The sequence below is a fragment of the Bombus vosnesenskii genome, unplaced genomic scaffold (assembly GCF_011952255.1).
Source record: "Bombus vosnesenskii isolate JDL3184/JDL3185 unplaced genomic scaffold, Bvos_JDL3184-5_v1.1 scf7180000013352, whole genome shotgun sequence".
Taxonomy (NCBI): domain Eukaryota; kingdom Metazoa; phylum Arthropoda; class Insecta; order Hymenoptera; family Apidae; genus Bombus; species Bombus vosnesenskii.
This window is the reverse complement of record NW_022882988.1, coordinates 3343890-3369744: the sequence shown is the minus strand read 5'-3', so window position 1 is coordinate 3369744 and position 25855 is coordinate 3343890. Positions and strand designations below refer to the sequence as shown.

The 25855-nt window shown below is 45.8% G+C and overlaps 1 protein-coding gene across 7 annotated transcripts in view; it reads right to left on the bottom strand.

Moving 5' to 3' along the window:
- Positions 1–25855, bottom strand: part of LOC117236953 (Down syndrome cell adhesion molecule-like protein Dscam2) — a 122757-nt gene that overhangs the window by 45387 nt on the left and 51515 nt on the right. For 6 of the 7 annotated variants that reach the window (XM_033500417.1, XM_033500421.1, XM_033500422.1 and 3 more), the window contains 3 exons: positions 17624–17944; positions 15651–15812; positions 6372–6521 (listed from right to left, as the gene is read on the bottom strand). In XM_033500417.1, the coding sequence (XP_033356308.1) occupies positions 6372–6521; positions 15651–15812; positions 17624–17944 (633 nt within the window). The remainder of the gene's footprint in view (positions 1–6371; positions 6522–15650; positions 15813–17623; positions 17945–25855) is intronic. The other variant, XM_033500423.1, reaches the window with a different exon arrangement.

Genomic DNA, 25855 nt, shown 5'->3' with positions numbered 1-25855 from the left:
GAAGGTATTTACGTACTTGTTCTATCGTAGTTCCATCGAGTATCGCCGTGTAGAGAACCGTCGTATAAATAAACAAACGGTTCGTGAAAAACGACAGTGGAGAACGCCGCAATATTCGTGGCTGAAGGGAAGGTTTGTTCTCCTCTCGAGAACGATCGTCGACGTGCTCTTCTGTTGTTAAATTAACGACTACGTTCTGCAGCTTCAGGATTAACGTGTCGTATTCGGGAGGACCGAGGTGTGAAATCCAAGAAGATTGATGCGTATCTGGTATCCTCTAGTGTAAAATTCAAAACTCAGCGGGACAAATAACTTGCTAGCTTGGATGAATCGCGGCAGCATGCATTTTGACGTGAAAAAGTAAAACGATGCTTTGCCATCGTTTGTCTTCGTCAACGGCTATATCTTCCAACTACTCACCCTCTCGTCTGTGCTCCTTCGACTCAAGGAAACTAAGTGTTTCAAACATCGATTCACGTTTTACGTGTATTATGTCGGAACATTTTGTAACGTCTAAAGGAGAAAATTGCGTCGCACATTTACATATGTACGTATGTATGTAATTTGTTCGCAAAGTTCAAGATCGCTCGTAAGGACGTTCGTTTCCTCAGATGTGCTCGACAGGGGCGCAATTCTTAGCTAACAATCGACTGTCATAATAATCGGTTATGTTTAAGGAGTCCCCGAACAGGAGAAAATCACCACCAACGTGGAATATCTTAGTCGTGCAATTCGGCTCGTCGAGTCTGCCAGCAGTACGCGAAGAAGCCCGATGTTACTTGTCTAGTTCCTTACAAATCATCGCATTCGGTGGTTTCCTATTCGCCCGTACAACAGCGTTCCCTTGTATACAGTTGTACGTATGTATTATGTATGCACACAACCGACGCGACGGCGACTACACAACGCACGTAGCCGCTACGTAGGAAGTGGAAAAGAGAGATACAAGTAGGTTGGGCTCGATAAGATTGCGGGGTAGCGAGCGAAGGGATTGGAGCCGTGATGGCTGCATTGTTTCTTGCCTACGTTGCTCCGCAGACTGGCTGCATCCTGGCTCTGTGGATTGTACTTTGCGTTTTCGTCGAGTCTCCAATAGGGCGATATCCAACCCCGTCCTCTTTCTTTGCCGCGTCTCCTTCTTCTTTCTGCTTCCTCCACCTCCTTGCTGCTCTTCTGTTTCCACCCTCGAACCTCCCTTCTTCTTTATCTTTCCCACCCCTTTCTCTTTGCTATCCCTCGAGCATCCTGCCGCCATTGACCGGCAAAAAAGCCACGGGGGTATCTCATAATAGCACACCACGACGGAACTCCGCTCGCCTTATTCCATGGATTTACGAAAGTTCAACATTTTTCCACGCTGCCAGCCGGAGAGTCTTTAAAGTACTTAGAAGTAATACCGTGAACGTGTGCAACGTTCGCTAACCCGCGAGCCTTCTGCTTGTTTTTATTCCCGCCACCCCGATCCAGATCTATACTTCCTTCCCCAGCCCTCCCAGGTGTAGCGAATAAACGCTATAAATCTGAATTTACAATTTCCAACGCGGCCGCGTTTATCATCGCGATAACCACCTCTTGGCCAAGTTGCGCGCCACTCTTACCGCTGTGTCGCTCGCACCTGCAAACCGTTACTTCGTAGATAGTTTACAGGATGTTTCTTTAGCTTGAAACATATAACATCTTAACATGTAAATTAGTACTAAGATCTCACCGGTGTACACAGTAAGAGTTTGTACGATATTAATAAAACTGCTACTGTTATAATTGGTTTTCGTAAATTATTGCACTATTTTTGAGATAACGACTGGTTACACGGCAAACGAAATTTAATCGAGTTTGCTACGTCACAACACGTCGTAAGGCTTGAGATGCGCCTAACTCTGTATATCTGCAGAGAAAGGGAAATTGATCCTATTTTGTTGGCTTTCGAAAGTAAAGCGAAGATTTCCTCGCAAACTAAAATAAGTACTCGAACCTTCAAAAATAGCAAATTGTTTGCATCGTAAGCTTGGGAAAGTTGTAGAAGTCACCTGAACATCTATACCGCCATCTTCTATGTATGTAACGATATACATCCTCCTTTCGTATTGTATCACAAAATCAACGCTTCGAAACGAGTTTCATTTGTCATCAGCTTTTATGATCCCTGCGCAACAGCGGTCGGTCGAATCGTAAATAAAGCGTCACGTTGGCGAAACTTTTTAGTGGCGAGACTCTTCTTTGTCACGTTGGATATGCGCGTCGGTGTGAGTTACTCTTTGGATTTCAGCCGAGACTCGAAAATACCAGTTTTCTTCGGACGAGAAACCTAGGGCGCGTTCCTAGCGGGCTATCGAGTTGCTCGCCGTGCAAAAACCACGGCGTCGACAGGAATTTCGGACGAATAAAAGAGAGGAGAGATGCTAAACTACCGGAAAACCATTCGACCATGGAACTAATTCGACGCTCGATTAAACTTTGTCAGGTCACGAACTTTCTTTTCGCCAAAGTGACCGTGGTATCGAATTATACGATTATGGCCAGAGCTACATATCGATAAATGATCGCGAATATCGCGATACAGGAACCTGAAAGCCCGGATACGCCGATAAAACTTCCAATTTCGCCAGTTTGCTCGTGCAAGATTGTTAGCGAGCAAACTCTCTGTTCGGAGACAACGTTCTGCTCTAATTGCATTTGCGAATGTACACAGGCTTCCGAATCCGCGATAAGAAATTTCTTTGATACTTCGTATACAACAAGATGAAGTGTTTCCTTTCAATTGTTCTATCGTTTAGAGAGGGTCTATTAGAAGAAACAATCTTCCCCAACTTCTTCTTCGTATTATAATACGAAAGCCAAAACTACTCCTCGAGCCAACAGACAAACGCGAGGAACTTGCTGTTTCCACGCGAACCAATTCTTCAACATCCCCGCACCAAGCTGCTGTGCTTCGAGTTAAAACAGTCACGTCCCCATCTGGCAGACACACAAGGGGAAACGCTAAATGTCACAGGGAGGAGGCTGGTAACACGACACGGAGTACAGATTAAGCTTTCCTCGAAGAACGTCGCGAGCAAAAAGCGTTCTCAGATTTCTTTCCACGGCGATTTCGTTTCGACGCGAATCATTTCACTCGCTGCGACGAAAGGACATCGAGAAGGGTAACGAGTCGCTGTCTCACGCTCCAGTCGATCGAAACATGGTCCATTAGTCCACGAGCTAAACGCGGTGGCTGCATTTGGTTTAAGGAATGCCAGTTTTAAAACGACTCGCGGTTCATCCGGCTACCGCTGTTTTAATGGACAGTCGGCTTAAAAGGCGGCGCTTTCCTAAAATGGCGGCGTGTCGTGGCGTTCTAACTTTAATGTGACGAGGATGGCAAGTAGCGAGTGAAAGCTTGCGAAAAATGCTAGGTTGGATAATGGCGGTGACTACGATAAAAAGAGGAACCGACAGGTGCCGCAATGGCGAGACACTGATGCGGACCGACTCTCGCAAACTTGCGTTTTGCCTCGCAATGTTGCCTGCGCTTGGAGAAATCAATTAATTTCTCGCTGTCTTATCTCTCCCGTGACTCGACGCTATAGTCTTTCACGACGTTCGCGCTGTCTGCGTGTACATTCCAGCGTGATAAATTAAGTGCATCTTTCGGATAATGGTAAATTGCCGAGGTTGATTCTAATGGATTTCTTGCTATTTTTCCGAGAACAATTATTTGAAGCTGGACTGACTTTATCGATTTGTTTTAATGTATTATCGTTATTTCATAGTTTCTTCGTCAGAAAGATCTTAATTTTTAAGTAGTATATTTTTTTATTTAGCGGTTTGGCGTTTATTTTAACACGTTGCTCATTCGTTTGTCTCTCTTTTTAAATCTTGTGCAACAACTGCAACAATAATGCTACTCACGAGTAGAATCTACCAACAACAATAGGTAAAATGGATCGACGTGTGTGTCAGTAGTAGTACATCTGCGTTAGTCAGACCAAATTTCTTGTCAAAATTCGTCTCATAATATTCCTGTATATTTTTGTCGAATTTAAATTCTGGTTTCAATTTCTTCGCTGTACAGATACTCTGCTCGACCAAGTCTCCAAAAATGTTCTCCTACGGCCGTACTTCGCCGTACAACAGACTCCTGATTTCGCTGTTCGAGGTGGCGTGCAACTAACGAACAATATGTTCATCTCGCATTCGATTTTGTGTCTTCTGTGTAGCGGCCGACGGAGCATCTCAACTTGCACTTTGATCATTAGCTACCTATTGTTCCAGCCGCTCATCCACGTTCGACCTATTTTATGTCTTATGAATCAGCAACTCTCTGAGCTTGGGATGAAGTGCGTCGACCAACCATCGTGTTCGCAGCTAGATCGTTAACAAGGGTTGATTACGATCGCTTAGATAATGATACCGTTCGCCGAACACCATAGCGAGAGAGGAACGTGATCTCTGGCCAAGTTTTTATAAAAAAAAAAGGTGTTTTTAAGTCCCGAGAAATTTTCCAAAAGTTAAAATCACGCCCCTTCAAAAAACTGCTTCAACTCTCTCTTCGCGAGTTCGAAATGAATAGAAAAAAAGAGAAGGTTCTTCGTCATTCAGAGAAGGAAAGAGATGGGAAATTCGAATGCGCGTTAAGAAAATATCGTCGCGTCGGTACGACTCGACATTCAACTTTCACGATGAATATTAAATTACTGCGACAAGGGAAAATCGTTAAAACGTCATTCACAAGTGGATTACGCTTCCAATAAATATCGTTGTTCCTTTGAGTCGGAGTATCTGGATGCAGGAAACACGGCACCAACAACGGTGGATCCGTTTCGAGTATAACGACGATTGAAACAATCCACACAGAGGTGGAAACACCGTGACGTCGCGCGGAAGCTCGCATGGTGCTCCCACGACAATGCTCGTAATTAGGTTATAACCTATTTATGGGCAACAGAACGCGCGATGAATGCGCGTAAAAGCTGCGGACCATTCGAAATCAGCTCGTATTTTCAGCGATGTCGGTGTATTTTGTTTACGACTCGAAGCACTCCGCTCGTCGGAGAAACAACCGACGACCCGTGGTGGACGTTTCGGCCATTAGCATTTCGGACATTCATGATTTATTCATGAAGAAGCCAGAACGCTCGCGAGCGCGTGCACGCGAGTAGCGAACAGCCGAACGAACAGCGGCCTGCCCGCCGCCACGGGAAACGCGTAACAATGCATTATGATTTACTATGCAAAAGGTATGCGTGAGATCGTTATATGTATAAACGATCGCGTCTAAGTAGATGCATGAAATGTTCACTGGATATCTCTGAGATGTGAACGTTCGTATGTTCTCGGCTCGTGATCTTACGAAGAGCCGCGATGGTTCTGGAAAATTCTGTTATAAATCAAGGGTTTCTAACAATGAGAGATACAGGTTTCATCCGTGCTACACTGCCAATATTTGCATAAAATCTGCATGAATACGTGACATAAATATTTCATTCTATTAAGATATGTAAATACCGTATATAATTATTAAACATATTGCCAATCGGAATATAAATATAAATATTTCCAGAATATTTTGCAGAATAAAGCACGAATAATTAAATTATCGAATAAAGTAAATAAGTAAGCAATGATCAAAGGGCAAGGCACTGAAATCCTACTTGAAACAAGTATTAAGTCATTTCTACGTAAATCATGGACTTAGAGAAACGAAGATACTACTCTTAATGACTTTCTTCCTTCCTTCCTTCGTTTCTTTCCGTTTCCTTCCTTTATCTTTTCTTTCCCTTCCTTTTCTGTCTTTCTCGTCCTCTTTCTGTGTCGCTTCCGTTATTTCATTTTCTCCGTTATCCTTGTCACTCTATGCCGTTTTTTGCGCTCTTTTGTTTCCTCTCCTCGTATACTAAGCCAGCGCTGCCTCCGTCATCGAAAATCGAACACATTAATTTCAGCTTCACGAAAAGTTAATTGTCCCGCTCAATGATTTACGATAAGGTTCGCTGATCGATAACATACTACAATTTTAATAGGCGTTTAAATTTAAGCGAGTCACGTAGTTAACCAGTCCAACGTTTCCTCCGTGTAATCCTACAACAGTTTCTTTCGCTATATGAATTTGCATAAGTAGTCGCAGATTTTCCACTGTCCTGGGACGACTAAGAAATAAACAACTAGGCCAACAGTATACGGCTATTGCCGTGGTTTAAACCGCTCCACCTGGGTCTACGACACGTCACAGCGGTTTTCTCCGTGGTGTGGAACTCTACTTGCCAAGAGCGGCCAGAGAAATTTCTCCTGCATTTGCCGGCCATTAAATATTCAGCGGGACGAAAGTTCGACGGGTCGCGGACCAACGATCCGCGGAACAACGCGACCAGGTGTGTATCGTTGTGAAAACTTACCGGTAACCACGAGTCTGGCGTACGAGGAACTTTCCACAGTGTCTCCGGTGACGCGGTGCACGGTCCGGCATCGATAACTGGACTGGGCGTCGGACGAAGTCACCGAGAACACCAGAAGCTCTCCAGTTGGCAGCATATGATGTCTGTCATCTGAAAACAGATCCATAGCACTGATTCCCGTGATTTTCTCCTAGCTTTCATTCTATATCTTTTCTATTTTCATTCCTTGCCTAACGTTTCGTCTTTATCTTCGTTTCGTTGTCTATTTTTTTCTGTGTCTTCTTTTGTTTTATCGAAATTTCGAACCAATCGTAGCTTACAGCTCGGCGCGGTTCCATTAATATGCAAATTCCTTTAATGGGAAATTCCCGTCGGTGAGTCCGTGTCGGTGGTGCACGCGTCGTAAATTGACGAATAATAAAAATGGGCGGGCGCGTCCGTCCAGGTTGGGAAGGAGCGGTGGAAAATGATTCGGAAACTAGGCCCGGTCCGTTTAATGGAGGCCAACGCTGCAATTAAGCGGTCGAGCAAAATGAAAATTTTGTCGTTGTCTGGACGCGTTGCTGCGTTTGACCGAAATAACGGCCGCCACTATGCCGGGCATAGCCTGCAGGGATGCGTACCGGTTACCAGTTAATTCCATACAGTCGCATGCGGATCGATGCTCGTAAAAAATCTCGCGGGTTAGCTGTGCGTCAATCGTGTAATCTGCGCGTCCTCAACGTGGCTACCTTCCGAGGAGACAAAATATAGCCTGACACTTGCCACGTTGCTTTTGTTTACTATAAACCAACTATTTTTCTTCGTTGTTCCCTTTCTCTTTGTTGGATCGGCGAAGCTCGCAACGAAGGGAGGAATTTTTATTTCAACTAATTTTAAGACACTATTTTACTTAATGTCATTGTAAAAATATTATTTCAGACGAGGAAAAAAGTTCTAGATAGCCATCGACAAAACGTAAATCCACGTAAAGTAAAATTATTGTTTCTGCTAAATCGTTTCCACTCGAGCCGAATCTGTGTTAATTATTTCCTTTTGCTGATCCAACTTCTGCTCAAACGCACCGCACCTTATCGGATTAACGTACACAAGTTGCTCTGCCATGCGCATAATGGCGCACACATGGGAAAATTATATTTCGAGCGTATTCGTTCTGAGCGAACTTGATACGCTCGAACGAACGTACCCGAAGTGCACGAACGTACACGAGCGAATTGTCGCAATAATTCCGGTTTTCTGATCGATAATTCTGCGAAAACTCAGCCGCAATGGCGTCGACAATATCGTTCGGATCGCGTTTCACCGATCGGCGAGGATCGTTGATCCAAAAAACGAAATAACCAGGCGCGACGGAAATGGAAATTGTATTTGGACGGAAAATCCAATAACAATTAACGGTAAATTTCGTTACAATTCATTTTCTGAAATATCAATGTCAGCGATCGTATCAAAATTTCTATTTTTATAGAAATCCGAGGAACTAATAGCGATTCATTTGGATTTGGTTCGCAAGCACAGAGTGCAGAGAGAACAGAGTCGGGTAGGAGGATGTGCGACGAGAAGGGTGAAACAACGTTGAAAGAGGAACCACGATACGGGCCGCGCCTTCTAATGTAAATTACGCGAAATCGTTGCACGAGTGACGCCACGCGGCACAAAGGGACGCTTTAGCCGCTATTTTTCCAGCTTTTTTCTCTCGGCTGACACGAAATATATTACGTAAATTCCCTTCTTCCGTGACCATTTTCAACGTGGAATGGTCCGTGTGTGGTGTCGTGCGTGACGCGGTAGAAAATGCATCGCGCGAAAATGTTTTTGCCCACGAGTTCGCACCTCGATGTATAAACGACTGCATTTGCTCCGATACAGTATTCATGCTCGTTGTCCCAGCCCCTCGTCTCATTCTCTTCCATTCCATCGGTTTTTCACCCCCGTTCATACTCCCATCGCCGGGTTCTCGCGTACCAGTGTCAATATTTCGTCGTTCGTTGTATCACGCGTATTACCTACTTCCTGGCCCCTCTATGTATTGCATTATTCTCGAGGAAATTGCTCGATATTCCCGCTGTTGAAACGCGACCGTTATAGCCGAAGCGAGAGTAGGAATTCGCGTAAAGTCTGGTTGCACCTTGAGGGCGATTGGTACGCCACGACTGCTCTAAAACGTTGCAACGAAGATGAGAGAAAGCCTGGCTCCTATAAAAATGTCTGGACGGTCTACGATTTCGCTGCAGCCTCGTATTTGCATACGTCGGGCACAGGCTTGGAGAGGAAATTTTATTATCCAACAAATTAGTCGTTGCGGGCGTTAAACGGCCTCGTTTTCGCGAGAAACCGTGCGCTATTGCGAATCGTTGTGAATCGTTGACCGAGTTTCCTAGATGAGAGAAAGCTTCAACTATTGGACGAAGATCGAACATGTTTAGCGATAGATATTTTCCAAAGACCAAGCCAACGATAAATGAGAGAACGGCGGACAAGGCTGACTTATAGCGCGGTTCGACTACTGGCCAATATTTCAATCTGCGAATGCCAGCCTTTCAAGACCGATAAACGCAACGGTACCACTAAAAAATCCATTTACAACGATTTAGTTGACCACTTGTTAGTCTACACGCTGACCGATTCGTTGCTCGTCGTGAACTCCTCGAAATAATTTATCGAACACGTAGCACAAATAACAGTTATAAACTGGTAGAAAACCGATAACTGAATGTCGAAAGTATCGGGTTGCCGGATACCGCAACTATTCGAACCTCTTCGAGAACTTCGATCTCGTAACACAGCCAAGGGCTCTTTAATCCCCCCCTGAAAGCTTTAAGCGAAATATGAGAATCGTTTAAGCAGCTTTTCATCTCGCTTTTGTGAGTCATCGAAATGGCAACGAGAGAAGCATCGATCGGTGGACGACGGTCAACAAGAAGTGACGGGCGGAATCGCGGCGAGATTTCCTTTCCGCCGACCGACTGGAAAACCTCGTTTCAGCCGCGTGACTGGAATTTCGTGCTAATAAGAGTAATGGACTGCGGCAAAGGGTCCACGATATAAAACACTGGCAACAGGGGCGCGGGTGGATATACTGACTGGCGCCACGGGAAAATGACAGACTGTCTATTTGGCTGATGGCACGGGATTTAACCAGTCGATTCGACCACGCGAATATTTTTGCATGTACACGCGGAATAATATGCTCGAATAAGCCGACCGCAGCCTGCAACGGCAGAATAGCATGTCGGTGCTATGGTTCTCGCTGGTGAATTATGGAGCCCGAACGTTCTTCAGCCGAAAAAGGACGCCACCATAGAATCAGGAGAGACGCAACGCCAGCAACAGCAGGGTCGGAGAGGCATTACCCGATTTCGCGGATTCAATCTCGCTGCAAGTCTTCACGGAACCCCTGCCCGTATCCCTGCGATCCCGTGTACAACGTGTAACACGCATGAATGGAGATGGTAGATTTCCGGTCGGGTCAAACGAAACATTTTTTAATACCCATTAACCAGTTGAAATGCCATTTAGCCGGTGTAATAATTCTAAAAGCTTCTGGTTTCAAAAAGGATAGCCAATCTCACCCTTCTCTGCGCCTGCCTGCCTACCTATCTACCTACACCCCCATTCTACATGGGGCTACACCGTGTTTTTTCCCTTTTTTTTTTCAGCTGTTCCTCTTTTTCTCTCTGGCTGGGACGTGAAATTGAGAATACAATGGCACGCGAACGAATGCACGTGCAGCGGCGAGCTTTTAGCCGTTTGAGCATTTAATCCTGGCGAAAATACCAGGTGAACGCGTATTGTTCCGATATGAGAGCAGCAGTCTGTGTATTCGTGTTAACGTACTACTGGGACATATCGAGATGCCGACAAATTGTCAGTCGGCGTATTAAATACTTTTTTTTTCATTTCACCCTCCTCCCTTGTATTTTCAGTAAATACAGCATCAAAGACCGTCGACGATAAGCTAGAGCCGCGATAGCAGACGCAAGAGTCCTCGACGCTGCCTCCCACGATCACGTACCGAAAAACGAAACAATCTGACTGACTTATTCGCGATTTTATCCGTCGTAAGCAACACACACGAATATGGGAACGTGTGTGATTTGCAAACATCAACGGCATTTGCGTTTACGTTCGTCGTTAATTAAACTAACCTGGCTGGAGGCTATTCGGAATCGGACCTTGATATTTCAGGTAAAACGTGCTCCACATGCTATGGAATGTCGGATAATCGATTTTGCGGTGTATTTCTCTACGAAATTATGATGCAATCGCTTCCAACGAGGTCAACGCGATTTTATCTCTCTCGGCAAACTATAACGGCACATATTCACCGAGGGTTGTTCCTGTGTTAAATTGCTTCTGCAAATCAAATGGTACGTACGATTCACATATTCGTCGACCATCACAAAAACACGTTTAGGCCTCGATTTATTCGATATACGTTCCTCCATGGTGTACCGTCCGTCACGAAACACAGACATTTTCAGTTTTAAGGAAAAGTTGGTCGAACCGTGCGTATGGGCGGTGCTTTTTCGAAACGCGTAACACGATAAATCACGGCTGGATTTTCTTGTCATTCGCTTATCGAGGTTATGAATCTCGCGCATGCCGGATCGCGATAGAACGGACGCTTTAAATCGCGCCAACTTTTCTCGTATAAATCCTTTTCCCCCGCCGCGACAGCTTCCGTTCAACGAGCGCGCTTTCAACAGAACCTCGTGAACGTTCACTATTCAGATTAACAGTCGGCGAGGAGCGAGTCGATTGTTTGAACCTCGCTTGGAAGGAACAGCGGAAAAAATTCATTTTCCCTCCCTGTGATTTCAAGAATTACAAACTCTCGATCTTTCGTTCGAAATGCTTCCAAGCGGACCAACAGTTTCGTTGATTAAAACTGGAGCACCGCTCGGTAAAAATACAAGGATGTCATCGTGAAATAGTTGAAATCGGTCGGTTGATCTTCGCTTTTGTGTCCCTGTTCGCTTGGAAAACGATTTCAACCGCTTCTGATTTGTTAAAAGCCTTTCCCTGGAACTTTCGTCGAGCGTGGGCGGCGGGTGCGCGTGATTTTCGAGACTGTCGTGGATATTCTTATTCGCCGAAGAGGATCGTAAAACACGGGACGACCGACGCTGTTGAAAACTGTTTGGGAAAGTTTCTCGTTCTTGCAAAAGCGATAAATCGATATCTCTTAGGCGGTGTTCGTTTTTCACACGGCTTTTTGCGCGTCCGTGTTATTCCTCGACGATCCTGGCAAACTTTCCCCGGAAACCCGACTCCCTGGAAAAACTTTCGTTTTAAGCTGTCCGAGCTGCAAACTGTCATCGCCTATTTACCGGTTCCGATCCTTACCAGGATCCATGAAAAATTTCCGCCCAAGTCGCAGAGTGAACGCGAGAACCAAAAAATGTGAAGCTAATAGCAAAGTCTGAAGTTTTGCTTTCAGGCTGTTCGTAACCATTGCGCGTCTAACGCTTATGAAATCAATGGATCTCGCGATCTGTAGCGTCATCGTGGTGGCCTCGATTAAAAATTCATTGCAATTCATTGCATTAAACCGAACGTGAAGTGTCAAGCCCGGATTTGCTCGTCGTTCGGTAGACGAACAGCTTACTAACGAGTAACTTTCGGTTTGTCTAGTCGGCGAGTCTCTGAACTGGTGAGTGCTGTGAATGAAAACAGCCCGGAGCTGTTATCACTGCGATATCGTTCCGGCGTCGTTCCAGGCTCGCACGCCGCGTACAAACACCGAGCACCATGAACTGTTTTCCCTTCGATTTACACGCCGTAAAATCCCGATCGAATAACAAAAATTTTTCTTCGTTAAATCACGCGTCGAAAGGTGTAAAAATTCGTAACAAAGAAAAAGAATAAGGTCGCGTTTATCCTTTTACAAGTTTTCGCATCGTCAGACAAGCGAAAAGAATAAATTCGTTGAATCCCTTTTCACGCATTCTGATGTCACCTAATGCGACGTTCTATCTTGATAATTAGCTGGATGTAAACGCTTTTTGCGTTCAAATCCACTTAAATCGAGAGACTCTTCGAATGCATGGACCATGAAACATCCATCGAACAGATCTACAATGGAAAGAGAGTAAACGAAGGGGAAATTAAGGCGAAGAAAGAAAGAAACGAAAGAAAAGAAAAGGAGAGAAAGAAAGACGACATCGGGTTCGGAATCGACAGTGGAAATCCATGGTTGGACGACGGAAGGACTCGGACAGGATACTGCAAAGCAGAAGATGGTTCGGGGTTCTCGGGGCACAGAGGGACGATCAGCCCGGAGCGAATTTGCATTGTGGCCGAACGCTTCGTGTTTGAGCTGCGATGCACAGTTCTCGACTGCCCCGATATTCACTGCACTCTAATTCCCGAGGAGAACCGTCGATACTCTTACTCCTGTTATGTTCCACGTTTTACATTAAATTATCGAACGGAACGTAATCGATAAGAATTGAATCGGTCTTTCGACAGTCACGAACGACGTTCGAAATGAATGCATTTCGATGCAAGCATCGAACGAAGCGGAAACGAGGATCGCGAAGAAATTGCTGGCAACTTTTGTTCTACTTGGCGTCTACTTCGTGAAATGGATATCGGGTGGCAATCTTATCACGACTTTCTGCTCGATATCGCCAACGAATTATTAAAGTCGCTCGTCTTGCAACTCGAACCGTATCGATATTTTCCGAGTTTCAGTCTTGGTTACCGAGTTATCAGCGACAACACAATTTTTTCTTGATCTTCATTCGTTGGACTTTTACTTTGTAATCCAAGCGACGATCCAAGTTTTCCAACGCTGATAATAATGTCAATAAAAAGAACTTACAGGGACAGGAAGAATCGATTACAGAAGCTTTGAACCGAGATTCGAGAGCGGATCGTTCGCTTTGTAGAACCGAACTATTCTATTATAATCGAGCTAGCTCCTCATCAAGCTCCTCCTTCTGTAGGAAATTGCTGTCGGACAAGGAGTTCGAGTGAGTATCAGAGATACGAATAAGACTGCACCGTCTCCGTACATCTGTATTTCCAACTAATTTTATCGTGACACCGATCTCTAACTACAAAACTCTCCCTCCGCTCAGCTCTTTGCATCATATTCCCTAACTTCTACCGAAATTTCTGCCCCTATTACTCTTGAAACTCGAGTCGCGAATAACTTCTACCTGGATTCTCAAAATCCATTCCAAATCTAACCAGCTATTCTCCAACGCTTCCTCAAACACTATGCCGGTCAAAGTGACGGGAAACGTTCCTCTCGTTACCACAGCTTCCTTAACAAATTATTCACCGTAATTGGCCATCTAAAGCGAGTCTAACTGCAGAGGTGCTGGACAGTGTCCAAAACTTCTCCGTTGACGTGTCTCTGACGTCGGACAAGCGGAGGGCAAACGTTAGGGTTAGATCAAACAGCGAGGAGAGAGCACGACGTGAAGGCAACAGGCGAAGTCTCGATCGTGCTCGGCCAGGAAAATCCAATCTTGCGATGGAAGAGGAAATGGAAGAAGAGCACGAGACGACGAGGGTGGCGGGAGCGGTCCCGTCTGAATGGAAAACGAATCACTCGGAAAAGTTTTTAGTCGCGTGCAGATCAGCCCGTCGACGTGAGAAAGTTCCCGTTTATTCGGTATAATCCGTTCGAGAGGGAACGTCGGGAACGCAGAAGCGAGTAACCATGATTGAGTTTTTAGTGGAACGTTCAAAAACAGGTTCCAGGAAAACAGGATGAGAAACGAGGGGTAGAAGAAGCCTAAAAAATGAAGTGGTAGAGGGGAGAACACGCAGTTCTACCAAGTGCACGCGTGTTTCTCGAGACCAAAGCATCGAATACGATCTAAACAGTGCGCTCGACGAGAAAACTTTCGGCGAAAATCGCGAGCCGAACTGGCAAGTTGCTTTGTCGGCACAATGTGAGCATTATGATGGCGCGCTGGGAGGAAAGAAGTTAGAAAAGTTTGACAGAACGGCGAAGAGGGGATAGAAAGCGGAAATCTTCGTGACACGAGGAGAAGGTGTTGGAGAGACGCGATGAAATAAAAGTCGTAAAATTTAACGGGCATTGCATTCAATCAACGTTCGTTTGTGATCAAACGAACAGCTTCTTCTTTCGTTGGCTGAACTTCTCCTTGCCTCGTTTGCCGCGCGCGTAATTTCCCCGTCTTGGTCTCGTCCGAGAGCTTTCCAACCGTCGGGGAAATGTAACGCCGAGTTATAGAGAATTCGTCTCGATTAACAATTTCGGAAAAATAAAAGAGAACGCTGTTGACGTCGTCGTGAGCTTTGCATCGTCGTTTCTAACACTGCTGCTGATTGGCAACGTTCTCATAAACTCTTGCACATGTGCTCGACGAGACCCCCCTTTTCCCATATGTAGTACCACAATTCACGTGGGCTTATGGCGTGCAAGAGTGGGCGGCCACGTTAATGTGTATACATGGATACTCGAATAGTCCCCTCAGACTCTAATTAACTCGGATATTGACCAGAGCAGCTTATATCAGCGTGTGTGCGCGCCGTAACGTGGGCTTTTTTGCTCTGCGCGCGTTCGGCCGCGGTACACAAACGAGGGGAAAAACCGGGCAAAAAAGTGGCTCCAATTTATCAGACTCCTACGCTTTTATCGGTACGCCATTTCTACGTGCCTCTTCAGCAGCGGGGAATGTAAATGTCAAAAACTTCGCAATCACGTGCACCGAGACGTGACATCGGTACACGATACGACAAGGGCTCTTTTCGAATGCGTAACGAGAATGCGTACCAAATCGCGTTTTTCGTTCGAGAAATATCCAACCTTTTGTTCCTGGCATGCACGTTCTCTCGATATCGACGATGCGCGAGTTAGTTCGTTGAACGATCTCAATGGACGGCGAACATCGTTCGTTCTAACGAATCGAATTCGACCAATCCTAAAATCGAAACGATTAAAAAAGGAAAAAACAGAAAACAAAACTGTTGCGTGTATGGTAAAAGATTGTCTGAAAACGTACGCTGTAATTATATTAACGAAATGGTAAATTTTGTAAATTAGTGTTTCTGAGAAATGAAACACTAGTCGCCTATTTTGATGCTAAAATAAAATAAAAATTCTTCAGAAAGGGTAATGGAACAGTTAGCTGGATTTCTGAACGGCTGAAATCACGATGAACGATAGTTTAGTCGAGGGAGATCCGTGTTTGGAAACATCACGAGTAAGCTAGTAAGTTTAAGATACTCGAGACACGTCCGACACGTTTCAGCCTTATCGAACTCAGCTCAATTTATCGCAATATCACTCACCGCTTTTCGGCGTAGGGAAGATGTTATAGGCTGAATCTCGAACCCAGGACGTGACTGCCACGTACTCCTTAACGAACGTCGGTATGTCACACCTGAGCACACCGGTATTTCCAGGAAGGACGTAAACATCTCGCACTTGGACTTCGTACTTTTGACGTACCACTGAAAGAAAGAGCGTCGATATCAGTTTTCCATCGTTAGTCACGTTTGTTCCGTGAAATAAAGTTACTTCTATGGAACGGAAGAAGGAACAAGAGGACGAGTTTACGTAATCGCGGAGACAACGTCGATATTCCAAGGAAAATCGAGCTAGGCAAATTTCCGAGAATTTACTCGATCTTCGTTCGACTTTATCTCTAGTTATACCGCGACAATTATCGTCAGGGTTGTTTTAACCTCAGCAATTCTATTCAGACATCGATATTCACGAAAGCGAATCTCGAGAGCTCAACAGCTTATGGCCAGATATTCCAGACCGTAACGACCCGTCTCTCGTCGTTAACTCCAATAATAATATAAGGCACTACGCATTTTCTATTACAGATTCGTTATTCTACTCGCCAACAACGTCGCTTTTCAACCTGTCTACGACCCGTGCATTCGGTAATTAGTGGCTCCTTCTCGTGTTTTCAATCCAGTTCTCCAGTTATCGCGCACAATCCACCCCTTCTATTCTACGTAACGCAACTCGGCGATTCTTTCCAGAAATTTTCGTTGATTCACGAGCCGCTAAGCGCGATAAGTGATTCTTGCCAGGGCTTGGACGCGATTGTTATTCCCAGCAAAAAACCAACGAAAATCTTTCGTTCGTCTTTTGTGCTCGCCAGGGATTGCGTTGTTTCGTCGGTTTCCCCGTCTTTCGCGCACACACGCAAACATGAAACACGGTAGCACGTACACCGACAAAACGCTCGTCTGTTTCCGGTGGTCGCTAGAAAAACGCGAGTGAAAGCTTGGCAGCGTGCGAGAAGTAAAGCTGGATCTTGATCTTGGCAGTGAGTGTCGCTTGTTAGCCATAAGCGGCCACGGATTCCATGCAGTGCATCCGCGAGCTGGAGGATGAAGCAGCGAAGCAGCGATAAATGTAGTTGGCGCGGCTCTCTCAAGCCGCGATCATTCTCCCATTTTTACCCGCGGCTCGTGGTTTAGAACGTCATCCTGTAGAACGACCGATTACGTATACGAGCGGCGAGAGAAATAGCGGACTACGGGAGACATCGCGGTATCCGATAACGAAAAATCTCGCAGCGCGCCTAGCTAAAAGCGCCACGAAAGTGTTAGGCGAAATGTAAAAAAGAAAGAGAAATACCAAATCGCGAAGTCGAGGCATTAAATGCCCGCTACCCGATACCAACGGAACGTGACGTTAAGTTAGCAGATGGAGAGCGCGGACGTTGCTACAGCTACGCCGTGTTCATGGCGTAATTGCGAGCCACGACACTCCGGGAACGTTCCCCGGCAATTTTTTGCCAGATTACTGCTGTCGCGTGTTCCGTTTCAGCGTCCGAGAAGCACTCTTTGTCCGAACGATTCTGTACACTTCTTTGCAAGGAGCTCTCCACTTGCCGCGAGATATCGCGAAATATAGCGCTCTCGTTATCGTTGCGCGACTGGCCATTTTAAAGATACACAAGATGCACGAAATTGCTATGGGACGGAAAAGAAATAACAGGAAAGAAAACAGAGTCGATGATACATTGGGAGAAAATTATCGAGCAATTTTTTAAGAACCATGCAGATGAAAGTGACAGATTAAGGTAGAAAATAATAGGGAGGGAATTTCTATGGAAGGGAAAGGAAATAATAAAAAGGAATGGAGAATCAATAACACATTGTGATAAAACCATCTGGCAATTTTGCGAGAACGATGTAGATGAAAGTGAAAGATGATGGAGAATGGAAAGGAAAAAGTCTAGCTTCCGGACCGGAAGGGGAAAGCAATCGGTTGGAAGCGAAGAAATAAAGGTACTCACCGGCCTTTACCGTGATTTCACGGCCCAACACCCTGCCGACGCTGTTCGAGGCTTGACATCTGTAGACAGCCGCGTGGACGTCGTGTCGGTAGGTCTCCGCACTGAATGGCAAAAAATACATTGAACCATTCACCAGCATCTCACGGATGTGAGGTATAGGGAGGACCGGTGACTCGTCCCCCATAAGCCAATCAATCCTTGGCAAGGGACTGCCCTGGGCCGAACAATGGATCATAGCCCCGGTCTCGTTCGAGAATTCGACCGACGAGCGTGGCTCCGAGATCAACACTGGACCCTGACTGTCCAGCACCACACCCCGTCCTGTAACATGGATCGCGCGGCATGTTCCGTTTAGAAGGATCGACGTTCGGACACGCGGAAAATCGAGAAGGCTTTTGGGAAGACGTTAATGGAACTTGACCGAGATTGTAGCGTTAATTTCTGTGAAATTGTATTAGCTGGAAGGTCAGGTATGTGGTCGGTTTGCGAACGACATTTATGAGTAGATATCGATCGAAGTGTAACGTGAATAAGAACAATGAACTGTTGGCGTTGTCGAGTAAAGTGTAGAAACTTGCGTACGTATTCGCGTAATTACACGCAGGAAAGGTATTCTGGCCGCCATTACGCAAGAAGGGGGAAACTTTTTATACGTCCTAGGGGAGATATCAGATTTAAACTCTCAAAAGCAGACACAACTCGGTACTGTGCTGAAAGTACGTATCTGCTTTGACACGATGAACTACCGTAATTAATTATTTACGGCGAAACTTTCATCTAGATACGAATGCAATGAAACAAAGAACACTATGATTTAGCGGTCTCGTTCCTCGTTTCGTATAATTTTACGACGAATTGATATGGACAATCCATTTCGGAAATAGAAACAAGCCAATCGAAAGGTGATCAATCGTTAAACGCTCGAAACTAATCTCGGTAGCGACGTGTCTGGATAAAATACTGGAGAAGTACATTGGACGGAAAGGAGGATATTTTTCTCTAAACGAATAATTCATCCGAAGATGAATCGAATCAATAAGGATATTCGACCGGATAAAGAAACAATTGGTTTCCCAATATTCTCTTGGCCTCGTAGGTAAGATCGAACGAACGGTCGCTTTGCAACTTCTTCGATATTCCCTCCGCGCATCTGCGGTAAGCGGTTTATATTGCAAAATGCACACACTTATATAGCTATGTATGGACGCGTATATCCGGTAAACGCCGAGAAACTTCCGTTTTGTTGCGAAGCATCGAAGGAGCAGCAGAGTAGCTGCACCAAGTATGCAGCAGTAACAGCGGGATCAATCATATTCGATCTCCGTCTTGTCAGTTATTACGGTCTGCGCGCGAAATCATTTGCATTCATCGCCGGGAATGCGGCGAGTTCATCGCTCAAGCGTGAAAAATGTATAATAGGAAATATGTCCTAGCAATTTCAAAGATTTATACAGCGTTCAATTCGTTTTTTAAGCACGAAAACGTTTCAATCCTTTGAAACAAAATGCGATTGCTTTGTAGAAAATGTTACTCGAAACGTTATTCGATTTGTCGCGCGCGTTTCTCGTCGAGCGTTGAAAAGAAAAAAAAAATAATGAAACCACCGTCGGCATTCACTGTATTCAAATAATGATAACCGAACCAACTTCCCGCCGACGATAAAACGCTCACGTACGCTCATCCACATTCGCTGAATGGCGCGCGAAACGTCGCCTTTCTCCACACCGTGTTCCGATTGCAACATTTACCACTCTCCCACTCCCTCGGTTCGTATCATTTCCTCCCAGAGCGTTTCCTTTCCACAACCCCTGCCTCTCTATCAGCGGGTTTCTCCCCTATATCTGTTCTACCAGGCAAATCTGATAGAGTATCACCGACGTAGCTAATGTCCTCGAAATTTCACGACAATGTTTTTCAGCGATCGGATCGCGACCAAGCGCATAGACAATGCGTACATGAAAACCATACGAGGGAACCGATGTATTACGTAGGGGTGGCGATTTGATAAGCAGAATTTCGATAGCTACGTGAAACTATGAAACAGTTAAAGGTTCATCGCCACGAGCTCTATACACATCGCTACATCGCGCGCGCGTCCATCCAATTCGTGAAAGCGTATATGTGCCGTGAAGACGTTTATATTCGGCGCTTCCTGCCCTGTACGAGCGCGCGGTGCACCTGCGCCGCTGGTTTACAGCTATGCAACTCTGCCATCTAGCTCGCATTTATACATGAGCCAACTCGCTGCTTCCCATGGATGCGTATACATACTACATTCATCCTCACACGTATGGATATATAGTATATTCGGAGTACAGAGTGCACACGTATCGTATGCATCGGTACATCTGCTGCTCCCAGGGGCGTTCTTTCTTTCAAGCAAGGGGCAAGCAAACTCGCTCGCGCGCTCGTCGAACGACAGCGATGGAAAATAAGGTTAAATTAATACGCGTATAAAGCAGTTTGTCGGTGACAGCGAAGGCAAAACGGTTATTAAGGGGAACTATGCCCGCTGTGAAGGAAAATTGTCCTCGTTCTTCTTGTTTACGAGCAAATTCGATAGAGATTCCGTCTAACTCGATAACCAGTAGCTTCCTCTGATTTCCTGTCCGCGCTTTATCATTACGAATCGTGGATGAAATAAAGACTCTTTGATACTACAGTCGCGTTTCACGCTTTTGGCCAGGATATCGTTAGATATTTTTCGCCCTCGGAATATAAAACTTGGAAACTGTTCTGGTTTGTTTAACGCTCGTTACTCTAATTAATTGAAGCTTATTGGAACGATTCTTCTTTCCGACCGAGTAGTAGGATTAAAGAAAGTCGTCATAACCGAGGAATCGTCGTACCGCAGAAAGGAAGACGGTAGAACGAATGACCATTGATCGAAATTATTTGCGCATTCGACCGTATCCGCTTATTGTCGCAGCGTTTCAATCTCTCGATGCGAGACGAACAAAAGCAACGTGAACGTCGGATCCAATTAGCGATTGGAATCGCGTAATTCTACAAAGAGTTGATCAATTCAGTAACACCGCATTTCCATAAGTAACCCTGTTAACGCGTCTCCGTTACGCGATCTAACGATCCGTCTTTAGTCACCGTTCTACAAACCAGCATAAATAAACCAACGAAATAAAACAGAAACGTTGAATAAAAGATTGAAAATCTAAACACGCGAATCGAGAATATAAATACAACAAAATAAAAGAAACGAGGTTCGTTGCCGTATAAATTTCCGCGATTTTTCCCCATAAACTTCGTAATCACTCGTGAAGTTCGTCAGAATGTTCACTCGTGAAACGCGCTTTTTTGTCAATTTTCCTAGCCATTTTCCTTCTTCATTTTATTTAGAAGCGTCACATATTTGCCCCCGGCATTCGTGACACGGTCACCGTCCACAGCTCGCCCATATTTGTAGCCGTCACTTGAAATCCCCTTGTGCAATTTTCAGTTAAACGCGTTCAATCTCGTTACGAGCGATGTACTCTCGAGCACGCGCGTACACGTGTTACGCGCAGTTACATGAGACGAACCGGAGAAAAACGTGACCCTATATTCGATGATATACCTCATTAAGGGGAATTGGTACTCAAGTCCCCTATGTTGGGCTCACGTGCAGCACGAAACCAGGCATCGAATGTTAACGCGGTGTCCAAATAATCATAGGGTGGCAAACAGTGAAAACAGGAAGCGATAAATCGTACGCGAGTAATTCCGCGACATCGCGTTTTTATCTTTCCACGCGGACGCGTACAATGCGCGAACGCTCGGCTCTCATAGATGTTCTCATAGATGTAGCATCCTTTCTTCCATCCTTTCTTCTTTCCTCTCATTCTTTTTTTTTTTTTTTATACCACTCCGCTTGTCGACGCACAACGAGGAAGAATGCACTGTTCGGTAGACTAGCATGACTACGTGTGCGAAGCTAAAGGAACGCGATACGCGTGAAACTATCGGCGAGGTGAAGCGTAGACGGTCGAATCGGTAGCGTGAGAAATATACTCTCCATAATTTCTTTCCTTTCTGTACAACCGGTCGACAAAGACGCAGTCTGAAAGTTCGCGCCATATATTTCGATGTACGCGTTTGACCAACTAGCCCTTATATTACACCACACGAATTCCGATTCCATGTACATCGAAGCTCGATGGAGGTTTCGACCCCTTTTCATTTCCTCGTTCTGAGCAGTCCGAATTCCCACTATCCTACGGTTATCGTACGTTTACGGTATCTATCGGTTGGGTTCAACTGTGAAATTTAACGAACAGAATGGTAATTGGTCTCGTGACGCTGGATTTGAAACGCGGACAATAATGGTCCATTTTCTTTTTCGAGTTACACGCATGGAATACAAAGAGTCACGAGTAAACGACTTTCGAAGGTATACCAGGAGTTTCTGAACGTTCGATAAGATGCTCGTTTAAACATTGCAAAGCAAGACGCGTTGCCGAGAGGTATGAAATTCAGCCATCGCATCGGCCGATGAGCATCTGCTGCCACGCGCATAACGGCACGTATAATACGTGGCTTCGCGGAACAGGATTGAACGCGGCTTAATTAATCATGGTGAAATTCGGCTCTAAAACTTGTTTGCAGTTGCTCTGCCTCGGGCGACAAGGTTAATTTCGGTTATGCGAGGGAATATTCAGACGCGATTTAGAACGAACTTTCGCCTGTCGACCACGTGGATCGTTTGCATGCCTCCTTTTCCGCTTCTTTAGAATTTGCTCGAGACAATCTCGGATAACGAGAGAGCCGCTCTATTTTCTTCCTTTCTTTTTCTTTTCTACGTCAGTCGATAATTGCGTAACGAGAGGAGGCGGTGAAACTCGATGCGTTTGCACGAGTCACTTCCGGTATTCCGTAATCGTCGGATAACTACATTGCCAGAGACAATTATACGCCGACAATGTGCTTGCCGCAATTACGAGCTGCTATCTCTCTTTTCCACGTTGTGACGCAACTATTTGCCGCTGTATATTTGCCTGGCATTTACAGAGTGTCTCGGAAAATTCCAAATATTGTGAAATCTCTGGTGCTGTCGTGTAAGCTCCTCGTACGGCTGCCGGGTCGACGTCCATGCCGTTAATTCGCATTTCGTGAATTCAACGGTTGCAAAGCATTCGTCGTATCGTTTATACATCGACGTAGTTTCACGGCACGCTCGCACCGTTGACTCTCTTATTCTCCTTAGAGAGTCCTGCTTTTGACGCTGTCGCACATGTTATACGCTCGCGCTACTTGATACGCTCCCACTTCATCATGCGCGCTGTGTTCTTGGTGATTTCGTCGGTTGAAACGCTTCCTGTGTTTTCGGGCCGGGGAATATCTGTTTGCAACGAAAATGTTTCTGGATCGCGTGGAATGTTAAGCGGATATTGGAGTTCTTTAACTGTTTTGTACTCTGCGCGAAAAAGGAGGGGAAAAAAGCGGAAAAGAAAAGGGAGCATCGTTTTCGAAGCAAAAAACATTTTCCACTTCCCACGCGATACCTAGAAAAAGAAAAGAGGAAAAAACACAACTTTTTAAACAAATTTCCAACCAACGCAAACACTCTGCAACATAAAGTTAGCCGAGATATCCCAGACATTCGAGTGAAACGAAACGGAAGTCGCGACATTTTCCGGGAAACTGTTCGCCAAATATTTGGGTCACCGGTGCGTTCCATCCAAATAAATACCGGAGGAACATTTCTGATCCTGTGTCTCGTTGAAAGGAGAGAATGTTAGAGGGTAATATCGACGAGCCGAATGCCGTGAACAAAAAAATCCTTTGATGCGCGGGGGCTTGTACACGCAACCGCCCCATCGAGTCACTCTCCATGCTCTTCACGCTCTCCACCCAGATGCATTCCATTACGCACATGTGACCGAGTAACGGTTACGCAGCTTCTACCAGTTCTAGCAACGCGATACACCTGTGCCGGTCTACAATTATGCACCGGCGCGGCGCCATTTATGTCGCATTTATACACTCTCCTCTACATTCACCCCTGTCTTTTCCGCCGCGTTCCACCAACACGCATCCGGTTGCTCTTGTCGCGAGTATGCGCGTCACACGGAGCCGCTGCACGTACGCGCGCATCAACTGTGCAAACGTTGCGCCCGTTCCAGCGACTGTTACGCCGGGACCAGCCCTGTATTCTCGCGTTGCACTTTCTGATTAATTACAGAGCGCTGTCACGCTGCAGTGGACCGGCATTATCATCCGGAGCACGGAACTCGCGCGTCGCTGACGAATTAACCGACGCGATGTAGTTCGGTCAACCGTGACTGTTAGTTCTTAATCGAAGAATCGCGTAGGAGAATCGCGTAAGAGAATCGCGTAAGAGGATCGCATTCGACCGGAAGAAAGAAGATGAATCGTTAGACTTTCCTTGTGAGAATCCGCCTGAAAATCGAGGAAATCCAGAGTTCGTCTACTGTCGTTAAACCTTCCGGTTCGTAGCAACATCGAAGAGGTTTAATTGTAATTAGACCGAAGCTCGCAGTCAGGTGTAATTTAAGACCATCTCAAAGTACCATCTCGAAGTACGACCCGAGTCGAATGGTAGATCCGAACCATCGGGTTTCGGGATCGACTTTCAACGAGAATGGTTGAACGCCATGCGGTCGAATTCTCGAACTTGAATTTCGACGACAGCGGACGCTGCTTTAACGCCGGTTACTTCGACTTCATCCGCTGTTACTTACAAACACTCCAAGTTCAAAAGCCCCGAAAACGTATACGGTGTAGTAGCGGATCTAACGAGTGTCGGTGGCAAGCTTTGCGATCTCCAATTACTCTCCGTTTGGATCAAGTTTCGACGTAACTGAATTTTATATCGTCGTATCTCGAATTGCTCCGTCTCTCTTTGCGAGTAAAGTGAATTTAAAACAATAACCGCGTCTTCTTTCATCGAGTTATCGTGAAATCCTTTCCAAGACGCTATACGAAGAATCGAAGCGTTGTAGCTTAATCGGTCAAGATTTTAACGAACCCGACCCGAGTTTCGATCATCCTATTCCCTTTCGTTAATTGGCGCCAGCTTCGAACACAACGCGAGTCCTCGTCGCGTCGGATCGATAGCGCGGATCGCGATTATCCTTGCGTTCGGCTTGCCTTAATCCGACTTAAGCGCCTACATAAATACGAATATATTTCGCATACGCGATGACCGAAGTTAGCTGCAATGCAGTGGCGCGATACGAGAGGCGGCTAGGATTTTCCCGGCACGCGCACACCGTTAGGATCGTTTGATCTGGATCATGGTTAATTTCACCGTTGGTTATGGCGCACAATACCGTACCAATCACGCCGTGACTTCGCTGCATTGCGCAGTCCGATTGGTTTCTCCGTAGCAGCCACGTATACACGCGCTCGTGCCTTCGTACGCATACATCGGCAAATAGTACGATCGTGGCTGTGCCACGTGCCAGTATAGGTGAATGCGTGCGAACGTGCACACTACTGGACAGGTTACATATACACGCGCGTCACCCACATAGAGGCGCGCGTGTAATCGACGACCAGATAAAGCTGTGAGACGGATCAATCCGTGACGAAGCCATCGACTTCGAAATGCTAGATTTCGTTTCAATCTCGTCGACGGATCGCGTTCTATTCACGGAAGGAACGCGACAACGCCGTCGGACGAGATACATCCTCGAATTATGGGGCAAATTGGACGATAGATCACTTTGTCGCCGGCAGACTTTTTAACCGGGAAATTCCGTGTCAACGGTTGGCCGGTGGAATGAGTGATTTAGAGGCACAAACGCGGCCGGCTGACTTTCTTCGCCCTATCGTTCTCCCGTGAATCTCTTCTACCTTGCCTTTTTAATTCGGTTAGACCGTCTGGCGATGCACAGGCATGGGCGTGTCTCTCGTGCATGCGTCCGTAGGATTTGCAACTTGTCCGTTCCCAGAAAATTTTAAATTGTAAATAAGGTTGCCAAGTTGCTTTCGTGTTGAGAGAACAAGGCAAGCTCGTTGAGTTTTCGCGAAATTCGCAAACTAGCTTGGCTCGTAAATCAAGGTTTCGCCAGACGTTAACGAAATCTGTGAAACCACATAATCCACAGGAAATCCTGTTCGCTTACTTTCGACTCTTGAATTTCCCAGAGCTATATGCCTATCGGTCTGGCAAAATCGCGAAATAGGAAAACAGGAACGATCGATGGAAAATGCTGACGCGTGACAGTCACGCGGCAGACTTTCGACACGCGAGACGCTACTATGAATCGGTTG